General features: G+C 44.8%; 1 protein-coding gene and 2 non-coding genes across 3 annotated transcripts; all 3 read left to right on the top strand.

The window, feature by feature from the left end:
* Positions 1-5,147: 5,147 nt before the first annotated feature.
* On the top strand, positions 5,148-9,545 carry LOC119365070 (probable metal-nicotianamine transporter YSL9). The gene is made up of 8 exons (XM_037630657.1): positions 5,148-5,282; positions 5,411-5,826; positions 5,925-6,091; positions 6,921-7,018; positions 7,366-7,500; positions 7,589-7,778; positions 7,855-7,969; positions 8,046-9,545. Exons 1-8 carry the CDS (start codon positions 5,260-5,262, stop codon positions 8,966-8,968), a joined length of 2,067 nt encoding a protein of 688 aa, XP_037486554.1. The 5' UTR covers positions 5,148-5,259; the 3' UTR covers positions 8,969-9,545.
* TRNAI-GAU lies at positions 9,546-9,619 on the top strand. The gene has a single exon. It is a non-coding gene; the product is annotated as a tRNA-Ile (tRNA).
* Positions 9,620-9,869: 250 nt separating this feature from the next.
* On the top strand, positions 9,870-9,943 carry TRNAI-GAU. The gene has a single exon. It is a non-coding gene; the product is annotated as a tRNA-Ile (tRNA).
* The last annotated feature ends 326 nt before the right edge of the window (positions 9,944-10,269 follow it).

Raw genomic sequence — 10,269 nt, 5'->3', positions numbered from 1 at the left:
GGTCATTTGCTGGGATTTTATGTCCCGGAAAACCGGCCCTGACACTAGCTGATGGTCTTTCAGAGGTACATATGCAGCATTGAGCTCACGATGCACCATCAATGAGTGAATGAGGATACATCGATTTTCTTGTGGACCTATATGTAATTTCTAGTTTCTATAAGGATGACCTTGTAAGAGTTCAACTTTGTCCTTACAAAGAGATTAGGAATATTTCTCGATGAAATACTAAAGGCAACTCTAACGTGGGTCATCAAATCACTCTTAAAGGTATGGACCGGACTGTTCGAACACTTTAACCCATCCAAGGAAAGTGATCAAATTTGTTTGAACCGGTCCAAACGTTCGCAATTGCCCAAACCGGCACCAAACTGGAGGGGGGTGGTTAGAGGAGTTCAGAGGCCTGTCTAGCCCACTATTAGTTTTTTAACAAAGACACCCAAAGGGCATCTTAGATCTAATTACTACCGAGGAAAACAATGACCAGTATAATGGATACACAACTGGATGTAGAACATCCAGTACAAAATAAAATTACATTATAAAGTATACTAGTCTTCTTTTTTCTCTGATTGCACGCCACCCACTGAAGATTGAAAATTGCACTGAACCAACAGCAAAGAAAGGCGATGCCTGCGAACGCCCTCGCCATACTAGGCTTTGAAGACAGCAATAGCCACTCGTCCCTTGAGACGAGATCTAAAAAACATTGAAGCAACATCGGTTGGAGCATCACACCGCGCATAACAGGCTTGCAATCCATCACGATCAGCATAGAGTGTTGGAGAAACCGGGTCAAGCCACAGAACAACACAGAAGAAGATGTTGAAGTCGCTACACCAACAGCCAGCCAAAAACTCTCCTTAAAAGACACACAAACTGCCAAGATCTGAAGGGAACCAACACATATGGGGACACAAACTCCCACAGGTTCTTCGTCGGCGCCAGATCGGACGTCGTAGAGGTAGGGAAAACCCAGAAAGACCTTATTCCAACACTCCATCACCTCGTCAATGTCGCCGGAGAAGTAAAAACCTGACAAAAAAGCAAGACGGACAGGTCCCCACTCCTCTTTCCACCGGCGAGGCCACCAGACGGGGGAGAGGAGACCGAAGCTATGGTAGTAGATGTGGTGGCGGCGGCGGGTTAGGTTAGGAGGCGGCAAAGACCCCCTGTGAGGAAGAAACGGGCGTGTACTACATTGGCAACAAGTTGATCTAGGTGGACCACTTCTCCCCACAACCCATATGTTCCGGTCACCTCTTTTTTCTATTGGACCACCTCTACCAATCTTAGCCCACGGTTCGGATTTGATGGCTACGGTTGAATGACCGGCGCCTAGCCCGCTATCCGCACACACCGTTCGGACGTGTCGGCGGACATTTTTTGTCATCCACTTGGTGATCCCGTTGGAGTTGCCCTAACCATGTGGCCGGGGCCACTTGAGCATCTAGGTAGGATAGGGAATATCAGCAGGGGACCAAGCGATTACGGAAAACCCACACCACGGGGTCCGAGAACAAGGGTACTGAAACAGTCACAGCGGGGTGAAGGTCCTGTTGGTCCCCTGGTTGGACTGGGCGGCTGGACGCGCCCCGTATCGGCATCTGCCTGCCCAGACCCGTGATCCCGGCCTGGATTTTGTTCACCGACGTGTCGGCCGCTCCCTCCGGCGCCACCGGGGAGAGGAGAGGACGATCATCTACCACCTCGTAGAAGAAGAGAAGAAGCAGAGAGCCCTCGTGCGTGCATCTACCCCGGACAGGGTGCATCATGCAGCGAAAAACGGGAACGCCTGACGTCGCGCGTGGCGCGAGGGGGGCGAGCGCGGAGCACACGCCCCCGGAAGCAGACAAGCTGAGCACAGTTGGCGTGAACCATGCTGCCCCGCCGGGCCCATGTGCCATAAGACAACAAACGTCCACGCCTTTATATATGAGGCAAGAGCACTATAGGTCCACAAACTTGCAATGAATGTGATGGTTTAGTCCACAAACTTGCAAAAGGTGATCACCTCATCCCTAAACTTGCAATGTATGTGAACATTTAGTCCAAAGCCAATTACAAGTTGACAAATGGCGCCACGCTGGCCACGTCGTGGCACACCCGCTCAGCCTGGCGTTTTTACGAGAAACCCCTCCACTTTTACGGAAATCACACGCACGGAATATTATTTTTATATTCATATTTTTTAATCAAAGGGTCCCCCTCCTGAAATTTTTATTAGAAAAGCCAATGCAAAATTCCACGTCAAGGATGATTCACTACTCTTGGCCATAACCTAAAGTAGCTGCCACAAAAACTTATTACATGCAACACGCTCATATATATCTTTTGATGTCTACTTTTTTGTATACACATTGTACCCTTTGCATTCATCTAAAATATATTTTTATGCAGACCTTTTTTTTAATACATGATTAATTTTTTTCTCATATATATGTTTTGATGTCTACTTTTTTCCACAAACATTGTACATTTTTTGTATACATTAGAAATATTTTTCTATACATGTTAACATTTTTAAATGCACGACTAACATTTTCAATTATGTATGTAAATTGAATTTTATAATAGATATATTTAGAATTACAAGAAAAGGTAAAATTAAAGTAAAACTGTGGAAAAAAAGCAAAAAATGCTCAATGCTTGCGGTCCCTAATTTGCTGGCCCATTCTGGGCGCTGCTTGACGCGAGGCTAGACTGTGTCTCGCTACAAGCAAGACAGTCGCGCCCTCGCCAAGCCTGGTCCAACATACGCCAGTGTTGTGCAAGCCCAACCTTCTAGATAGACATCTCGCCTGTCCAGCAAGTTTTTTGTGTTCCGCTCAACAAAAAAATCAAGTTTTTTGTGTAGATGCAGCAAGTTTGGTCACACACACACACACACAACTAAGTATAACCTTCCCTAGGAACAAACTAAATATGACCATTAGAAACATTTCATCCGAATGAACCACCACCACTGTCCATCACCCGCTCGACATCCTAGCGTGATGTAATGCAAATATGCAATTCTCGCCAAAAAAATGCAAATATGCGTTGCCCGAGAAAAATAATCATCGACTAATTGGTCGCATCTGTAAATGTTAAGTGGGTTGCCACCGTTTATGTGAAAATGGTCATTATCTTGTGCTTGTTTAGTAGGATCTGTCACCAAATGCCAGTAAGACCCATTTGAGGCGCTCTCTGGATACTCAATCTCAGAAGTACATCATCATGTGGATTGGACACCAACAAAGAAAAACGTGTTGGACTATGTCGTTGTTGAAACCAGTACTGAAACCGTGTTAATTACTGCCAGTGGCAGAGGCAAGAATAATTCTTAGGTGTGGCGATAACTATCAAGGAGAAAACCATGTACATATAATGTAATTACGCAAGAGCTCACTAAATATTAGTTTTATAAATACTTTGTGTTTAGCAAGCACAATCAAAATTCAAAATCAATCGATTAGTTTTGTCAATAGGGGATACCTAAAATATTTAAGCTTATTTTGGCAGACGGCAACAAAATTTGCTTCAAAATTCAAAGTTCAATTTCAATCCTAAATTAACTTTCATTCTTTACATTTTTAGAACGCTTTCATTCATTACTTGATCTTCTTATTCTATGCCATTTTGTGCTCAGTCGCGCTTGCGTCCTCGTATGGCCCGATTCAGTGCCGGCCACTGCCGCTCCCTGCTTGTTGTTTGCTGCTGCACACATTCGGCCATGCAGCGAAAGGATTTCCAGAATTTGAAACCGGCGAACGTGTGTTGATTTGTACATGGAGTTGAACTTGCAAGACAACTTGCCGATCCATTAGGACCATCAGCAAGTCAGCAATCAACTCAGCTTGCTCAACACGTACAATACCAATATATACCAATATATACGACCACGGCTCAGCCGCCAACACCACGCCGTCCGCTGAGTCACAGTAGATCATCACCGTCGTCTTCTAGATGGCCTATATATCGATCGTTTCTACTATATGTTTCTAAGTTGTGGTTATATTCTATTGTTGTCGCCAAGTTGAGTAATTAATATGCATACACACTAGTACTCGTATATATACTAATATATTTTTTGGTGGAATTTGAGGTATGGCAGTCGCCAATCCTAGCCAGATTGCTAGCACCGCCCTCTGGCACGTAGGCGCAAGCGCAACAACATTCATAATTTCAATAAAGGTGGAGGGGTTTTTCATAAAAATGCCGGGCCGAGCGGGTGTGCCACAACGCTGCCAGCGTGCCACCATTTGTCAACTTGTGATTGGCTTTGGACTAAATGTTCACATACATTGCAAGTTTAGGGATAAGGTGATCACCTTTTACAAGTTTGTGGACTAAACCATCACATCCATTGCAAGTTTGTGGGTCTGTAGTGCTCTTGCCTCTTTATATATAACCTCTGCCACTGTCTACTGGTGTCAGTAGTCCACCCATCACGTCTGACCGATCGATCGACCGCCGACTGCCCGACTCCTACCGTCCAGCAGCCGCCGGCCGGGCTCCGCTTCTACGATCACCGAGCAGGTACAGTCCTGATAGGAGCACATCATCCGAAAATCTATCTATCTAGTATATCTCCTAGAATAAGAACTGTTTAATAACTGTGCCGTTCCTTGTTTTTGATCCATCTATCTCTTGCTTGGGGAGATCTGACAGTTTCCTGTTGACTTGTTTCTTCTATCTATTGGAAAATAAGAGTTTAAGTTCTTTGTTCTTTGATACATCATCTTGCTTTGGGGTTGCTTCCATTATCTGTCACCGCTTCTGCTTGGAGTTGCGGTCGATCTCGTGTTCTGATTCGACGGGGATCCCTTCGTGTTTCCAGCTCGAAATGTTGAGCAAGAGCCGCCTGACTTATTGCGTGCCAGGAAAGAACTCCTGATTAATTATTATTTTCTAGTTTTGTGTGGTTGCGTGTGTTTTACTGTTAACGTACACAAGGGGCAGCGCTCGGTCAGTCAGCGCTAAAGTACTGAGATCTGGAGAAGAAGTGTCGAACTGTTTCTATTGTCCATCGTTTTCCTTCTCTTTCCTTGACGTGCTCCCCGGTTCCCCTGCTCACCTTCAATTTCCCTTGGTTCACTCTTCTTGTCGTTTTGGTTTGGAGCGGAGACCCCAGGTGACGCCGGATTTGTTTTTCATTTTTCTCTTTTCATCCCACTCAAGGACAAAAGTTTTTGCGTGCTCATGAATCGCTCATCAAATTTACATGTTTGGTTCCACTGAATCATTCGTTCATGGTGCACAAGAGCTCGCTTGCTCATGACTACACTGCTAATAGCACCGTAATACTCCTGTCAGCTCACCATCAAATGCTGGGCTTTCTGTTCACCACTAGCTCCTCTTCAAGAATCCTTTTTACTATGGACTTGAACCTGACGCCGCGGAAATATGTCTTTTCCCCATGAAGCAGGGAACGGCGGAGGAAGCAACCCCGCCCCGGGCTCGCCATGGGGCTCCACCAGCGGGACGACGCCGGGGGAAGCAGCGACAAGGGGAAGGCCGCGCTCTGCGATGACGGCGCGGAGCCGGGGGCGCCCGCGCACGCGACCGGCCGCGTGCCGCCGTGGACGGAGCAGCTGACGCTGCGCGGCCTGGTGGTGAGCGTGGCCGTCGGCACCATGTACAGCGTCATCGTGATGAAGCTCAACCTCACCACGGGCCTCAACCCCACCCTCAACGTCTCCGCCGCGCTCATCTCCTTCGTCATGCTCCGGGGCTGGACGCAGGCGCTGGCCCGCCTGGGCCGCGTCGTCCGCCCGCTCACCCGCCAGGAGAACACCGTCGTGCAGACCTGCGCCGTCGCCTGCTACAGCATCGGCGCCGCCGGTCGGGACCGCGCCCGCGAATCTCTCCCCACTTTTCTTTGTCAAGTGGAGCACCGAGATTCTGACGCCTTCTTGGATTTTCCTTTTTGCGCTCCCCAGGTGGGTTCGGGTCCTACCTGCTCGGGCTCAACAAGAAGACCTACGAGATGGCCGGGGTGGACATGGAAGGCAACGTGGGCACCAAGGAGCCCGGCGTTGGGTGGATGATGGGCTTCCTCTTCGCCGTCGCCTTCGTCGGGATTCTCGCGCTTGTCCCTCTCAGGAAGGTCGGTGACAGTCTTTCTTTCCTGTATACATCTTCAGAAATTTACTCTTGCTATTCGATCACGGTTCTACTTAGTACTACCAACTGAGATTCTGCCCTTCACCCCCCAATTTTGTTCCTTTGCCCAATGTCCAACTAAGTGTCTGAAGGATTATGTAAAGCTGAGACAAGCAACGAGTATTCTTCCATTTTTTTTGATAGGCCTTGTTGTTTGTGGTGAACGCTGGCACTTAAATTCTTTTCGGACTGTTAGTTTAGTTGCCACACTGCCCATAGCCAAAGCATTTCTTCAGCCAAGTCCCACACGTTATACACATTGGCTAAGTTATGACCCTAAGGACTATGAGCGTGTTTGCTTGAAGCCTAAGAGTGGGCAAGTATGTTAAACCTTTTTGGCTAAATAGTGCCAAGAAAATAAAGCCATGGCGTGCGGTGTTCAGAGCTCTATGTATAACAAAAATACTAGATACCTCGCCTATGGTTTGACATACATGCAATTTAAATGAATTGTAAATTATGGAAAAAATAAGGACTCTTTTTACTGGAATATTCGGTTGCAATTAAATTGAATTGATTTCTAAGCATAAGTTTGATGGAGGGAAAAATTTATGTGAACATCATTCACTTCTGCTGGCAAGATCAGACATATCATCTTGGGAGCTCTTTAAAGTTGAACGTGATCCCTGCATAACTTTTCCTTTGTTACCTTACAACAGCTTCAAGTTGTTTGACCCGTGTGGAAAAAAAAAACTTCAAGCTGTTTGACATCAGTTGCAAATGGAAAGAAACTATTTTAAGCACATTTTTTATGGAGCTTTGTAATTTTTCAGATTTTGGTGATCGACTACAAATTAACTTACCCAAGCGGAACTGCAACTGCCGTGCTTATAAATGGATTTCATGCGTCCAAGGGAGATGATGTGGCAAAGTATGCAGTTCTCTCACACAACCAGTAGCCTTCATAGCCATATACTCCCACCGGTCCTTTTTACTCCGAATATAAGATTTATCTGGAGTCAAACTCAAACTCCGCATATAATATTTGTCTGAAGTCAAACTTTATAGGAAAAAAATAACATTCACAATACGAAATCAATATCATTAGATGCGTCGTGAATTTATTTTTCATTGTATAACTTTAATATTGTAGAAGTTGATATATTTTTCATATAAACATGACCAGACAAATCTTATATGCGGAGTAAAAAGGACCGGAGGGAGTATTATGATTCTCTCATTTTAAGCAAAATTTGATGTTTTTCTTGCTAACGTCAGGATGCAAGTGAATGGATTCACAAAATACTTTGCAATTAGCTTCTTCTGGAGCTTCTTCCAGTGGTTTTATTCTGGTGGAGATCATTGTGGCTTTTCGCAATTCCCCACTCTTGGACTACGAGCTTGGAAACATTCGTAATGCCCGTCATGTTATTCATTATTCTATTCTGTTCTTGACTAGTAACAGTTTCACCTAATTTAGATTTTATGATGGGGGTGTCAGGTTCTTCTTTGATTTCAATCTCACATATGTTGGGGCAGGGATGATTTGCCCCCACCTTGTGAATATATCTCTCCTTCTTGGCTCTATTCTCTCCTGGGGCGTAATGTGGCCACTGATTGCTGATTTGAAAGGGAACTGGTATCCGGCAGAATTACCAGAAAGCAGCATGAGAAGTCTGCAAGGTTACAAGGTATGTTTCCAAGTGTAATTTTGTTGTTGTGCGCGTGTTTTGCAAATCTTTTTTTCTTACCTTCTCTCGTTCACAGGCCTTCATTTGCATAGCTCTCATCCTAGGAGACGGCATATACAATTTTACAAAGATTATTCTTAAGACCGTCATGAGTATGCTTGACAAATCAAAACAGAAAAACGCAAAGAATGGTAAACAGCTTAACCTTTCTGGTTTCTGCCTTCCTGGTGTATAGATGACCTAATGTTGGGTTCATTATGCTTTCAGGGGAAGATACTCTGTCACTCGTTGAACAACATCGCAATGAAGTGTTTATAAGAGACAGTCTCCCTAACTGGCTAGCCTTTTTGGGTTACTTTGCATTATCGGTCGTTGCTGTAATCACTATTCCCAGGATGTTCCCTGAGTTGAAGTGGTACTATGCTGTTGTAGCATACCTATTGGCTCCTGCTCTGGGTTTCTCCAATGCCTATGGATCCGGTCTTACCGACATCAACATGGCCTTCAACTATGGAAAAGTTGCCCTCCTCATTCTTGCGGCCGCAGCTGGGAAAGAACATGGCGTGGTTGCTGGGATGGTAGGCTGTGGCATGGTGAAGTGTATGACGTCGATATCTGCTGATCTGATGCAGGACTTCAAAACTGGGCATCTTACATTAACATCACCTAGATCAATGCTTATCGCCCAGATCATCGGCACCGCCATTGGTTGTGTCATCTCACCGCTGACATTCTATGTGTTCTACAATGCCTTTGACATAGGCAACCAGGACAGCCCCTGGAAGGCGCCGTATGCTCTGATATACCGAAACATCGCGATTCTTGGTGTGGAGGGCTTCTCTGCTCTGCCCATGCATTGCTTGCAGCTCTGCTGTGGATTCTTTGCCTTTGCACTGGTGGCCAACCTGATGAGGGATTTCCTTCCACAGAAGTATGGCAAATGGGTCCCCTTGCCCATGGCAATGGGGTTCCCCTTCCTTGTCGGCGCGAGCTTCGCCATCGACATGTGTGCCGGGAGCTTGATAGTCTACATCTGGCACAAGATTGACAGGAGCAAAGCAGCACATATGGTGCCAGCAGTTGCCTCCGGTTTTATATGTGGGGATGGACTTTGGATCTTCCCAGCTTCCTTGCTTGCGTTGGCCAAGATCACCCCACCAATGTGCATGGCATTTGCTTCTACACACTAGATGGGTATCATGCCCGATAGTGGTCGCTGGCTCGCAGCTCTATGGTGAATAAGTTGAATGATATATAAATCCAGAAGGTGTAAAATTGTAAGAGGTATATCATCTTTCAAGAGCAGCAGATCCAATTGCCAAATGTGGGTTTCCATCTGTTATCTGCAAATGTTATCATCGGATATAAACCATCAAATGAAGGGTTGTCAGATGACGTGTGGCACCGAAAGCGTTGTCAAGTAATGTGTATAAACTGATGAGGATAAGACTGGGGTATGAAGATAGATGAGCCCACTCGACAGGATTACCGCAGCGATGAATTACTGTATGCTGCAGCAGGGAAACATCATGAGTTTCTGAAAACCATCCAACAAATTCAGTGCTGCTTAGTGCTTACCACTGAACACTGAAGACAAAATTAGGCCTATACATTACTGTGTAATTATCTTCCTGTGGTGATTATTTTCTTTAGTGAGAAGTCCCTATCTATCAGTTTATGTATGTGTAGGAGATATGATTCTCAGAATAAAATGCGAAGGTCTTTTTAAATTGCTTTTAAGGTAAAGAAATATTCAGTAGATAATTAGGTCCTGTAGCTCAGTTGGTTAGAGTGTTGGTCTGATATGCCAAAGGTCACGGGTTCAATCCCCGTCGGGACCAGTTCTTTTTTTAAATTGCGATTACCCTCTATTTTCTTTTCTTTATTTGCGGGAAGATTACCCTCTTTTTTCAATGTATTTTCTAACTGCTCATCGTTTTTCCTAGTAATTTGAGAAAACAAAAATGACTCATTAAGTCTTGTATATCAGGGGCCGGCAGGAGTTTTTAAAATTGTATTCAATCATGATTACTTATTGTATATTCTCCGTTTTATTATTTTAATAGTAAATAAATATTAAGAAATAAATTAGGTCCTGTAGCTCAGTTGGTTAGAGTGTTGGTCTGATATACCAAAGGTCACGGGTTCAAGCCCCGTTGGGACCAATTCTTTTTAACTGCAATTACTCTTTTTTCTCTATATTCCCAAACCGATCATTGTTTAGAGCAATTCTGCCAGATTACTTAGAACCCCTCCAATAAAACTATCAAAATAGAGAAATACTCACTCAACCAGATTCCTTAAGTGACCCTCTATCCCTAAAAAAAATTAGAGGGCACCCTCTAAAAGACCGCACCACCCTTTATATATTTACTCCCTCCGTTCCAACTAAACCACGGCGAGTAATTGCAATTACTCTTTTTTCTCTATATTCCCAAACCGATCATTGTTTAGAGCAATTCTGCCAGATTAATTAGAACCCCTCCAATAA

The sequence above is a fragment of the Triticum dicoccoides genome, chromosome 2B (assembly GCF_002162155.2).
Source record: "Triticum dicoccoides isolate Atlit2015 ecotype Zavitan chromosome 2B, WEW_v2.0, whole genome shotgun sequence".
In the NCBI taxonomy this organism is placed as follows: domain Eukaryota; kingdom Viridiplantae; phylum Streptophyta; class Magnoliopsida; order Poales; family Poaceae; genus Triticum; species Triticum dicoccoides.
The sequence above is the reverse complement of the archived record's forward strand: the minus strand, read 5'-3'. Positions and strand labels throughout refer to the sequence as shown.